This window comes from Schistocerca nitens, chromosome 2, assembly GCF_023898315.1.
Source record: "Schistocerca nitens isolate TAMUIC-IGC-003100 chromosome 2, iqSchNite1.1, whole genome shotgun sequence".
In the NCBI taxonomy this organism is placed as follows: domain Eukaryota; kingdom Metazoa; phylum Arthropoda; class Insecta; order Orthoptera; family Acrididae; genus Schistocerca; species Schistocerca nitens.
The window spans coordinates 932,456,615-932,470,188 of NC_064615.1; the positions used below are offsets into that span (position 1 = coordinate 932,456,615).

Sequence of the window (13,574 nt, forward strand, 5' to 3'; positions counted from 1 at the left end):
CATAAGTAAATAAATATTTAAATGGCATAAATTGGCCACCTTGTATACATCACAACTGCTAATCAGTTAGACTGATGCCAAATGAACACTTTGTAGCTGCGACAAAAATCTGAAGGTAATCAGGATTTAAGCCACGAAGCTATTATATTTTAAGTAAATATTCCACTTGTGGTCTATCACAGCTTTCCTGTTTTAAGTTCTGAACAAACAAACTGTTTCAGTTATTTGTACTACAACCTGCAGTGGCAACATACAAAAATGTGTATTACTGACTTGTCACAAAGGGTGTAGTGAGGTGCACAACATACAACTGTTAAGATCTCTTCTTTTAAGTTATTAACTGAACACGGGAATGTGTTATAAAATCACAAAAAAGTATACGGAAACTTTATTTAGAATGTGTAGAGGTACTTACTCAAATGGAATTACATTTACAAATTTTACACAATCTTCATAAAGTAACCATTTTAAAACTTGGTACATTATGTTAGCCAATCAATCATAGATCAGAAACAGTCACCATCCTAACATGACTAGCAAGTAAGTCACAATTAATAAGAAAGTCGTCCTATATTCAATACAGCCTTCCAAACCTTCATATGCACACACTGTACAGTACAAGTACTCGGCAGCAGTCTGACACTTCAATACTCTACATTCTACAGCACCAAAACAAGCTACATTAAGGCAGTTATCACAAGTTCGATATAGCATTCTCCAGTTTACACATCATCTGTCTCACAGCAGAGCACAATCATATCCCTTATTTTTAGGTATTTAAAAGATGGTTTATTATTAATATGTTTTCCTTCAGCAGAGGTAACAGTCAGTGCCAAACGTGCTAGAATGATGTAAGTCTTACTTTGCACGCACACACACACACACATATACTACAGAAAAATGCACCCCATCTACTCATACATTCTTACTATTTTCTTTTGATATATTACCAATTTCTGTTGCACAGTTTTCATATTTGTCCACTTTTTGCATATTACAGATTAAAAAAGAGGAATGGCATTAAAATAAACATTTTGCTGATTGATTATGGAAAATGTGTTTGTGTTTGTAATAAAAGGATTTTTAACTTTCTTTCATTCATACAAACTGGTGAAGGATAGCAGTACTACCTACGGTTAAACTATTGTCCTCATTATATACAGTTTTAAAAAAAGCAACCAACAAGAGTAATATTAAGATTATATTCACGCTTTAATCTATCATTACAACAGAGAAAAAAAGTTCTAAAAGTACACCAGACTTTAACTTATGAAAAATGAGCCGCACATTCATCCACAACGCACACGTGCACACGCACACGCGCTCAATACCAACTGTGTGTAACCACTTACACAGATTTAGATGCAGGTTACTTCTTACAATATTTAAAAATGCAATGAATCCACAGTTCAAACTAAATTGTGTACACGTTTTTCTTGTCCCAAGCTAACAACAGAAAGAGAGAAAGACTCAGAGAATCGGCTGACCAAATTTTAAAAGTTTCGTGATATTTATGGTGTCCTGCACAAAAGGAGTCAAAAATCAATAAAAATAAAAATCTATTTGTACAAACAGTTATCAAGAACTTGCTTTCATTAGTTGTGCATTTCACATCCTTTGATCTGCTTCATTTTTTGATTATATGAAATACCATCTCTCAGTTCCGTAAATTAAGCACTTCTCTCAAACACTGGCTATTTTTTTATCCACACAATAAAAAAATGGCAGTACATTCTCTATAATTTAACACACATTTAGATGCTTCCGACTTTGCTCTAAATTTCGTGGTCCATCATTTCTTTTCTTTGTGGAAGGAAATTATTTGCAGAAATTAGCTTCCACACAGCACAAAATATAAAACAGTTTCATACTGAAACTATGTTTCATTGTTTAAACTGATACATAAATTTCAGCACTTCAAAATTTAGTCAATTTTCACTGTGGAATAGATTTTTCTGACAAAAAAGCTGGTGCCAACGTAGCCAACAGTCCCACACATAATTCCCAGGGCCAGGCTGAAAAGTGCCATGTAACCAAAGTAGAAAGCTGTCTGGAACAGGCCATACATCCTGTGAACAAAAAAGCAAATGACACTGTAAACAATTACTTTCAGCCCTTAACACCTTAACTTAAAATGATTTGTCATTTTCAACAACACCTCCCAAGAACCAAAACAGGAAAATGAAGTAAAAAAGTAAAGAAATCAAATAACTTCCACAAAACTATTATTCCTGAAATATTTATTGGGTATAGAGTCACACATGCTGTGTGATATCAAAATTACCCTCTCTTTCACCATTACAGTTGCATATTTTTTATGCTAGTTTTAGTCTAACAAAACTATCTGAAAATCTATGAAGCTACCTATGCAACCAGCAGTACCTGCTGCCCTAACGTGACTAGCAAGAAATGGATGTATGAACATGTTTTATGGTTTACAATTGTAATGTACATTGTAACTGGTTTTATTCCTTCCACAACTGATAACATAGGCAGCTTTAGACAGTCACTAGTAACTGCCATAAAAATTGTATGACTGATACAGTAGAAAATAAAGGTTAATTTTAATTTGCGCAAAACTTACTAGATACTATTTGAGAGCTGTGAAACAGAAACTGGAATATGGAACTTGTAAAAAAAAAAAAAAAAAAAAAAAAAACACCGAGTACAAAGCAGTGTGGCAACATCATGATCACGAGATCTAGTATTTCAGTGAAGTAGAAAAATTGTAAACAGTGATAAATGTGAAACTAAATCTATTACCTATAAAGTACTGCAAAATTAAATGTGTAAAGATAGTAATTGAAACTTTGAAGTTGTGAAATTATGTTTTCAAGCAAAGATCACACAATATTTTCTGTGCAAGAGATTTGATGATGTATTTGTTGAATGAATCTAACAAGACAATATCCATCATACTTACATTTTACATTGTAATAGAAGGCAGCTGTGTGACGAATTGAAATTATAAATGAACTGGCCTCTGGCTGCAAGGATACTTTACAATTTCTTTATTGCAGTATTGATTTCCGGACTACCGGCTCAACTGCACCTCCTACCTATACATCTAATCAATGTTATATATCTAAAAACAAAGATGATGTGACTTACCGAACGAAAGCGCTGGCAGGTCGATAGACACACAAACACAAACATACACACAAAATACAAGCTTTCGCAACAAACTGTTGCCTCATCAGGAAAGAGGGAAGGAGAGGGAAAGACGAAAGGAAGTGGGTTTTAAGGGAGAGGTTAACTTCCCTAGGACCACAGCTTGCTGGCATCACTGATCAACAATACGTGCAACAAACCTGTGTCTACACCACTACACAAACTTGGCACCACAGTGATCACCAGTAGTCTACAACTCATGACTGCTACAGCGTCAGTTTTGTGTTATTGTAGACACAGGTTTGTTGCATGTTGTTGATCAGTGATGATCAGCAAGCTATAATCCCACAGTTAATTAAACATCGATTAGATGTATAAATAGAAGATGCATCTGAAGATAGGGCTGATAGTCTTGAAACCAATAATGCAATAAGGAAATTGAAAATTAGCTGATTGCTTACGTTGTTTGTTGGTTGGTTGATTTGGGGGAGGGGACCGAACAGCAAGGTCATTGCTCCCATTGGGTTAGGGAAGGATGGGGAAGGAAGTCGGCCATGTCCTTTCACAGGAACTATTCCGGCATTTGCCTGAAGCGATTTAGGGAAATCACAGAAAACCTAAATCAGGATGGCTGGACGCAAGTTTGAACTGTCATACTCCCGAGAGTGAGTCCAGTATGCTAACTGAAAACTAGCATCATATCCAGAGACCAATTTATTTATAATTTCAATACCTGTTGTCATTTTTGATATGGTTCTATCATCACTTTAAGATGAGTGTAGGTTAGCAACTTTCAATCTATCTCCAGAACTATTTATGACAATTGGTTTCAGGTTCTCTGTGGTATTATGGGGGTTGTACCAAAACTAAGGTTCTCAATGAGCTACAGCCTTGAGGGACGGTGCTAGACTAAATCCGACTACAGTGCCGTGCGCGATGGTTACCCCACTCTAAGAGCCCACCCATCCTTGATTTGCTATGTTACTCAGTGTTAGCTTGGCAGCTGCCAGAGATGGAAGTGTTGATCGCCACTCCTGCCAAGTGCGAGGTTTGAAAAGTAATCTGGTTTCTCCGCACAAGGAAGTTACCATCTGTGGAGATTAATCAGCAACTGACGTAAGTTTACAGTGAAGAGTGCATGACCATTCATGCATGTCGGCAAATGGTGCAGGGCTTTTGCTGAGGGTCGCATGGAAATTTATGATGAAGAACGGAGTGGAAAACCACCAGTTTCAGATGTTATTGTCCAGAAAATCAACAGTGAGCTGCTCAAAGATTGGAGGGTCACTGTCCATGAACTTGTTGAAAGCATTTGTGAAGCTTCCCATGACACAATTGAAGAACTTGAACAGAAACGTTGGATACCCCGGGTATCCCGGATGCTGACTGACGGACACAAGGAGCAACGCATTGACTGTGCTCGCAAGATTCTTCAACAATGTGAGGTGGGGAGGCAACAAGGAGAAGCTGTTGGACTATCGTCACGGGAGATGAAACTGTTTCATTACACCCCCGAAACAAAACAACAGTCTCATCAGTGGTGTCACTCTGGTTCACCACCACCAAAGAATTTCAAACAAACGCAGTTGGCATGAAAAGTTATGGCAACTGTGTTTTGGGATCGGAAGGGGGTATCCTCATCAATTTCATGCCACCTGGGACGACAATAAACTCTGACAGATATTGTGAAACACTGACCATCCTCCTCAAGCAATTCAGAATCACCGGAGAGGACTACTGATGGAGGGAGTAGTGCTTCTTCAAGATAACACTCAACCCCACGTCGCTCTTCAAACACAGGAGCTTTTGAAGATATTTGTGTGAACTGCTATGCCCCATTCCATGTACAGCCCGAACTTAGCCCCCAGCAATTATCACCTCTTCCCTCAAGCTAAAGGGACACTTAGGTGGCAAACGCTTCAACACGGATGGTGAAATCCAAGCAGAGATCACACACTTCCTCAGTGGGTTGGCGGGAGACTTGATCGACTTAGGAATACAAAAGCTGGAGCACCATCTTCAAAAGTGTCTTTAAAAAAAAAAAAAAAAAAAAATGGAGACTATGTTGAAAAATGACAAAAGTGTAAGCTTTTCAATTATGTATAAATTAATAACATTAAACAATGTTTTCTATTTGTAAAAAATATGGGAATCTTTCTTTTGTCGCTTCTATAGTCACTAGTCCATACAATGATTTGTGTAGCTCTCCTTACTAATATATCTTGCGTAAGTCTTTTCATGTCTACCTAATGACTGCATCTTATATCTATTTGGACTGTTACTGATTCAGGCACTGATATTCCTCCCTCCAACAGCCACTCTCTTTCAATGGCATCCTCCTCAATAAATATTACAGCATTAGTAAGTCCCCTATTTTGATCTCTCCTATGGGGTCTGCTCAGGAGGACAATATCAAGAAAAATAAACGGTCTACAGACTATAGTGTGGAATGTTAGACCCATAGTGTGCATGTTAAGACAGTTTAAACAAAGAAATGGATAGGTTGAAACTGCATACAGTGGAAATTAGTGAAGTGCAGTGGCAGAAAGAATATAACATGGTCATGTGAAGAGTTCTAATAAAAAATAAGAAAATAATGTGGATGAGGCTAGTTTTGACAACACAGTGAATCCATTATCATAGCAAACACAGACAGCAAAGTAGTACATGTTCATACACCTACTAACTCTGCAGATAATGAGGAGATGAAACAATGTATGATGAGATACATGAAATTATTAAAAACTTTAACAGAGATGTGAAGAGGGATGAGGAACTGGAATCCAGTAGGAGGAAAAGGAAGAAGGGCAAATAGTAGAACATGGACTGGGCAGAAAGTAATGAAAGGGGAAGCTATATGGCAGAATTTTGCACATAGAATAATTTAATCATTGCCAACACTTGGTTTCAGAAAGTGACGAAAGAAGACTATATACTTGGATGAGACCTGGAAATGTTGAAAGGTTTCAAGTAGTAACACAAGGATTTCAAAAACAGATTTTAAACTGCAAAACATCTGTGGAGCCAGATGTGGCATCAGAACATAATTTACTGATTAGGAACTGCAGATTAAAACTGAAGAAATATAGGAAATTAGAGAGATGGGACCTGGATAACAAGAAGAATCACTGGTTGCTGAGAGTTTGAAAGGCAGCTTAGTCAATGGCTGACAAACAGGGAACTGGAATACAACAGAAGACAAATGGGTAACTTTGAAAGATGAGATTGTGGAGAAGCAAATGATCAAATGTACAAAAAGACAAAGTGCAGTAAAATTATTACATAACAAATGAGATATTTAATGTAATTGATGAAAGGAGAAACTATAAAAATGCAGGAAGTGAAGCTGGAAAAGTAGAATACAGATGTATAAAAAAAATGAGATTGACAGTAAGTGCAAAATGGCAATGCAGAAATGCATAACTGCTGAAGCACATCTGTCTGCAGGAATTATGGATGCTGTCTTTTGGAAAAGTAAAGCAACCACTGGAGAAAAAAGAAGCAATTCTACGAATATCAAGAGCTCAGCTTGGAAGCCTGCACTGCACAAAGGAGGAAAAATTGAAAGGTAGAAGTAATACAGAGAAGAACTACACAAAAGAAGCAAACTTTAAGACAATGTTATGTTAAGGGAAGAATTATAGTTGAGACAGAGTATGAACATCCTTGACAGCCAGTAGCATTTATGTCAGCTAACTGCAAAGCACCAATGGCTGCAGGCAAAAACAGTAGCCCCCCAAAGAGCTGTAACAACAATGAGGTGTTGCTATAAAGACACTTAGAAAATCGCATTACCTTGTTGGTTGCGGTAGGCCCACAAAACTGCCATGCACAGTCCACTGCAACTGACAAGAGATCAACTTATGCCAGCTAACTACATATGAAGATGAAGTGGGGAGATACAGTGAGAAGAATTTGACAAAGCACTATAAGATGCAAGTCAAAAGAAGGCACCTGGAGCAGACAATATTCCCACAGAATTACCGAGACCCTTGGGAAAACATACCAGGATTTAACTATACCATCTGGTAACCAAGACATATGAGACAGGCAAAATATCTTCACATGTCAAGAAGGAAGTAATTATACCCATTCAAAAGAAATCAGTGCTAACAGATGTGAATACTACAGAACCATAAGTGTAATAAGTCATGGTTGCAATATACTGACATGGAAACAATATTATGAAAAGGAAAGTTGCTACTCACCATATAGCAGAGTTTCTGAGTCGCAGATAGGCACAACAAAAAGACTGTCACAAATAAAGCTTTCAGCCATTAAGGCCTTCTTCAACAATAGACATACAAACACAACTCACACACACGACTGCAGTCTCAGGCAACTGAAACCACCTCAGACTTGCATTTGTGTGTGTGTGTGTGTGTGTGTGTGTGTGTGTGTGTGTGTGTGTGCGCGCGCACGTATGTCTATTGTTGATGAAAGCCTTAATGGCTGAAAACATTTTTTGTGACAGTCTTTTTGTTCTGCCTATCTGCGACTCAGCATCTCCGGTATATGGTGAGTAGCGACTTTCCTTTTCATAATATTGTTACATTCCATGCTGGATTTTCCATTGTTTGATATACCGACATGAATTATTTACAGAAGACTGTAAAGACTATTACAAGCCAACAGGGAAGAAGATCAACATGATTTGTGGGAAAATGTTGGAACACATAAGGCAACTCTGACCCTACAACTTTTCTTAGAAGATAAAATGAAGAAAGGGAACTTACATTTACAGCATTTCTAGATTTGGAAAATTCTTTTGACACTGTTAACTGGAATAAACTGTTTCAAACTTGGAAAGTGTACAGATAAAATACCAAGAGCAACTCATACCAAAACCAAACTGCAGTTTTAGGGGTCCAAGGATAAGAAATGGTACTGAGGAAAGAGTAAGACAGGGCTGTAGCATATCCCCAATATTATTCAATACATATAATGACAATGAAAATTTAAAGTTCAGAGAGATGAAATAAAAACTTTGAGGTTTGCTGATGACATTATAACTCAGTCTGAGACAGTAAAGGACCTGGGAGATCATTTGACATTTGAAAAGAGGTTATAATAATGAAGGAAAACATGGATAAAGGGATGTAGTTGAACTAAATCAAGTGATGCTGAGGGAAGTAGACTAGAAAATAACACACTTCTTTTAGTGAGTTTTCCTGTATGGACAGCAAAACAACTGATGATGGTCAAAGTAAAGAAGACAGAAACTGCAGACTGGCAATAGCAAGGAAAGTGTACCTGAAAACAGGAATTTGTTAACACTGAATACAAATTTAAATGTTAAAGTCTTTTCTGAAAATAGTTGTTGCTCAGACAAGAGATTAGAAGCTTTTGAATGTGGACAATAAAAAAAGCAGATTTTTTCCCCAGTTAAAAATACACTTTTTCCCATGTGAAAATACACTACATGGCAGGTGAAAGTATTTTTTTTTCCATGTTCTGTAACAAAATACTTTCCATCAGAGCTGTAGAACTTATCAATCCTTTGAATAATAAAGGTTTTATACAGCAGTATAGAACGTCCCGGCACTTTAGGAAATGAAACCCAGTAAAAACAATGTATTTCAGAAATATCTTTGATGAGCGGCAACATATACACAACATATTTTTTTTTTATTATTATTAAAAAATTCCGTCACATACAGCACGACAGCTTCCGAAGCACTGATACTGAGACCGCGTTGTGCAATGTGGTTTTGTCAGCCAACCATAGCTCATGTCATGCAATCTAGCCAACCCATGATATTCAGAGCATAGAACACAGCCAATAGCAACATCACTGTAAAGTAGCATGTACACACAAATATGAGAAGTTAATGGTTTAAATTAATATACATACAGTATAGCTACAGGAAAAGCTAAGCTTTCACACACAACATTGGTCGTCAAAATATTTTTGCTGTTTTTTCTTCTGAAGGTGTGGTTAGCAGGATACTATGAGCACATCTTAAATTGCAGCAGCTGAATATTTCTGACAAGCACGATTATAAACTTCACTTCCATACACCAAACATTTCATGGGTTACCTGGCTGAATATTTGTTCCATCGAGCACTTCAACTTTTCCATAGAAAAGCCAATTATGTGAGAAACTGCTCTAGAACTGTTCTTGCATTTTTAAGGACAATTTTACTTCTGAACTTCACTATTGTATAATTTGTAATCTATGAAAGAACTAAAATAAATATTAAAAACTAACCTTGAACCTTTGTCTTTCTTTAGCATGTGTTACCCTTCAAGATATATCAAACACAAAGGTGCCAGTAAAATTTTAAGTAATGACATACATTGGCTGGTCTTCTGGGCCCAAAATTTTTCTAAGTGGGTGGTACTTAAAGCATTAAGTTTTGAATGAGTCAAAAGTTCCATGATTTAAGAAATTCATCACACATTCTCACATGTAACGCAATTCATCTAGCATAAAAGGAAATTTACTTCGAAAGTAATGCTTCTCAAACCACCATTCAGAATATTTTCCCACGACCTGTTAGAAATTTGAACAGTTGTGATGTCACACTCACTGAAAGCAGTTTTTGTTACCAAGTATCGCAAAGTCTACATCCCAAAGTCTTTGACGCATTTTGCTGTTGGCAGACACTTGTGTGTGCACCTCGTTTTGTTGTTGTACATGGTGCATTTTCTTTGCAATTTAAATTTTATTTTTGTGTTATTATATCATTTATGTTTTACTGTTGCTGTATTATTCTGCAATAGTGGGCTAAAGAAAAATTCTTTGTTAGAGTACAAAAATTTAATTGAAAACAATGAAAAATTCTCGGAATTCTCAAAAATTCCTGAGGTTTTCTCCATGAAAACATTTCCAGGTTCTTCCCAGATTTCCTAGTTGTAAGAACTCAGAAGATTAGATGGGTAGATTGGATAACTTATATCAGTACGTTTCACAGAGCCATGCGCTAAAATCCGATTTTTCAGGTGGTAACATCTTGTATTCTACTGATCATAGAGATAAGGGGCCAAGTATTTTGGATAGCCCTTCACCTAGTAATCATTTGTATACCTAACAGGAGAGCGGGCATACTGAAGAAGAACAGGCATACTGATGCTATCATACAGTACATGGTCAAAATTTAAACATTACACATTTTCTCCAGCCCACACAAATTATGGAAATCAGTTGGTTCTTTTGCAATAGACGTAGCCTCAGGTGGGCATTAAATTGCTTATAAAAGCGCATTTTTTCATGGGTGGTTCTTGACAATATCCCCACTGGAAAAAAAAGGCAACACCATTTTTGGTAACCAAAGTTCTATAATTTCTGTTTATGGAAAATTGCCAAAATTATCCATTACTGAAATTCAGCGTATCAAAGTAACCATACTTATGTGCATAAAATATGTACTATTAGCCAGCCTAAGGCATAAGTGTACTAACTGACGTTGTGAACTCATGCAAGCATTCTGAGGACACCAAACTATGTTTTCAGTCATCATTTTTTCACCAATAAATCTTTATGATGTGGTGTCTCTATATAATGGGCACCTCATGCCTATACAGGCTGCCTAGACCTAGAAATTGTTCGATGGTGCCACCTGGCGGCGTAAGCATCTTACAAGAAATTATTTTGTCACATGAAATTGTTTGTACTTTCAAATTAAACACCACATTTTTTTGTATACTGTAGATGTAGCCTAAAAATGTTGTGAATTTTTATGTAAAGTAGCGTTAGGTGAACATGCATTGGCTGGGAGATAATTTTGTATTAACCTTATATCATATGTAACTATTAGTTGCTTGTATATGTCAAAGTATGTACTAGTGTCGAAGTATATAAATAAACTGTCAAAACTTTACTAACCTATAGAATCTGTTTCATACAAGCTGCACATCTTGCTTTAACAGGGAAAAGAAGGGAAGCAGCTGAAAAATGTACCTGTTGGAGCACAGAAAAGGGGGGAACCACTGCATCAATCTTCATTCCACCTTCCTCACCAAAAATTTTGGCATGTGAACATATTCACATGTTTGTGCTGAAAGGGGATAGAGGAGAGAGAATAGTGGTGAAAGGGAGAGGAGACAGTGATTGGGAGCAAGGGGGGGGGAGGGGGGGGGGAAGAGAGAGAGAGAGAGAGAGAGAGAGAGAGAGAGAGAGAGAGAGAGAGAGTGGCAGTAAAAGAAAAAGAGGGATGGATGAACACAATAGCATTGAGAGCCACAGAGATGAGAAATAGTGACGGTCACTGAGAGACAGTGGCAGTGAAACAGGAAGAGAGATGGATGAAGATAGTACCATTTGGAGCAAAAGAGAGGATACAGTAGAAAGGAATGAGAGATGAGGTGGTCATACAGAGACTTGGGGGGTGAGGAGGGGTATCTGAACAACCCACCTCCCCAGACTGGTGAACACGAAAAAAATTTATCAATTTTCCCCATTTCCTATACCCGTATGCCAAAGTTTCCCAGTCTAGGGTCAAAACCCCAAGCATACCATCCCCAAGGACATGTGTGAAGAGTAGACATTGGTGGATGAAGAGAAAGACAGCATGCTGCACCAAGCATGGAAGAAAGAGACAATGGGAGGGAAAAAAAATAAAAAATAAAAAAAAATTTAAAAAGGGACAAAGACAATGGCAGTGGGACACAGAGAGAGTGCAACTGGCAGAGAAGGAGACAGTGGTAAGGAAGAGTGAGATAAGGGATGAAGACGAAGACAGTGACAGTGGGAGGGACAGATAGGAGAGAGAGAGAGAGCAAAAAGGAGAAAATGGGAACTGGAAGAGAGAGAGAGAGAGGGGTAATGGGAGGGAGATACTGAGTATGAAGGCTTCACTACAAAGAGAGAAGGTAAAAGGATTTAGAATTAATTTGTTAAAAGAGCGTGAATATTGTCACAAGACAAAAATTTTTGCTGAGGAAGGCAGAATAAGGACTGAGGCAGCTATTTTCCCCACTTCTGTCAGAAACTTTTAGAGAGGAGCATATCTGTCTTCTTTGTGTTCCACTAGAAGTATTTTTCAGCTGGCACAGAGTATAATTTTATAGCACACCTTAATTAAAGGAAGAGAACAGTTGATAATACATTCTAAGGCTACAAGGAATAGTCATACGAAAAGTGAAGGGAGTGACCATAGAGGGTAGACAAATTGACTATAGTAAGCAGGTTCAAATGTATGTAGGTTGTAGCAACTACGTAAAGATGAAGAGGCTTGCACAGAAGAGACTACTGTGAAGACTGCATCAAACCAGTCTTCGAAGTGAAGACAACAACAACCACACCTCTTCATTTACTAACCATGTAATTCAGCATTCTTCTGGAGCACCATGTTTCAATGGTTCCATTCTGTGCACTGTGGGACTTTCCCTATCTCTGAGTGCTGCAATTTACACACTACGTGTAGTACTCAGAATCACTAGACTACTTGCAATGTACAGGAGAAATGAAGGGTGAATTAAGTCTTGTTGTTGTTGTGGTCTTCAGTTCAGAGACTGGTTTGATGCAGCTCTCCCTGCTACTCTATCCTGTGCAAGCTTCTTCATCTCCCAGTACCTACTGCAACTTACATCCTTCTGAATCTGTTTAGTGTATTCATCTCTTGGTCTCCCTCTACAATTTTTACCTGCCACGTTGCCTACAATACTAAATTGGTGATCCCTTGATGCCTCAGAATATGTATCATCATATGTATCATCAAGCAATCCCTTCTTCTAGTCAAGTTGTGCCACAAATTTCTCTTCTCCCCAATTCTATTCAATACCTCCTCATTAGTTATGTGATCTACCCATCTAATCTTCAGCATTCTTCTGTAGCACCACATTTCGAAAGCTTCTATTCTCTTCTTGCCTAAACTATTTATCGTCCACATTTCACTTCCATACATAGCTACGCTCCATACAAATACTTTCAGAAACGACTTCCTGACACTTAAATCTATACTCGATGTTAACAAATTTCTCTTCTTCAGAAACACTTTCCTTGCCATTGCCAGTCTACATTTTATATCCTCTCTACTTCGACCATCGTCAGTTATTTTGCTCCCCAAATAGCAAAAGTCATTTACTACTTTAGGCATCTCATTTCCTAATCTAATTCCCTCAGCATCACCTGATTCAATTCGACTACATTGCATTATCCTCGTTTTGCTTTTGTTGATGTTCATCTTACATCCTCGTTTCAAGACCCTGTCCATTCCATTCAACTGCTCTTTCAGGTCCATTGCTGTCTCTAATAGAGACTATGTCATCGGCGAACCTCAAAGTTTTTATTTCTTCTCCATAGATTTTCATTCCGACTCCAAATTTTTCTTTTGTTTTCTTTACTGCTTGCTCAATATACAGATTGAATAACATCGGGGAGAGGCTACAACCCTGTCTCACTCCCTTCCCAACCACTGCTTCCCTTTCATGTCCCTCGACTCTCATAACTGCCATCTGGTTTCTGTACAAATTGTAAATAGGCTTTCACTCCCTGTATTTTACCCCTGCCACCTTCAG

At 37.7% G+C, this 13,574-nt stretch overlaps 1 protein-coding gene across 1 annotated transcript in view; it reads right to left on the bottom strand.

Moving 5' to 3' along the window:
• Positions 1-372: 372 nt before the first annotated feature.
• Positions 373-13,574, bottom strand: part of LOC126237250 (transmembrane 9 superfamily member 3) — a 94,403-nt gene continuing 81,201 nt past the window's right edge. The window contains exon 11 of the mRNA XM_049947166.1: positions 373-2,069. Within this exon, the coding sequence (XP_049803123.1) occupies positions 1,925-2,069 (145 nt within the window). The 3' untranslated portion in view covers positions 373-1,924. The remainder of the gene's footprint in view (positions 2,070-13,574) is intronic.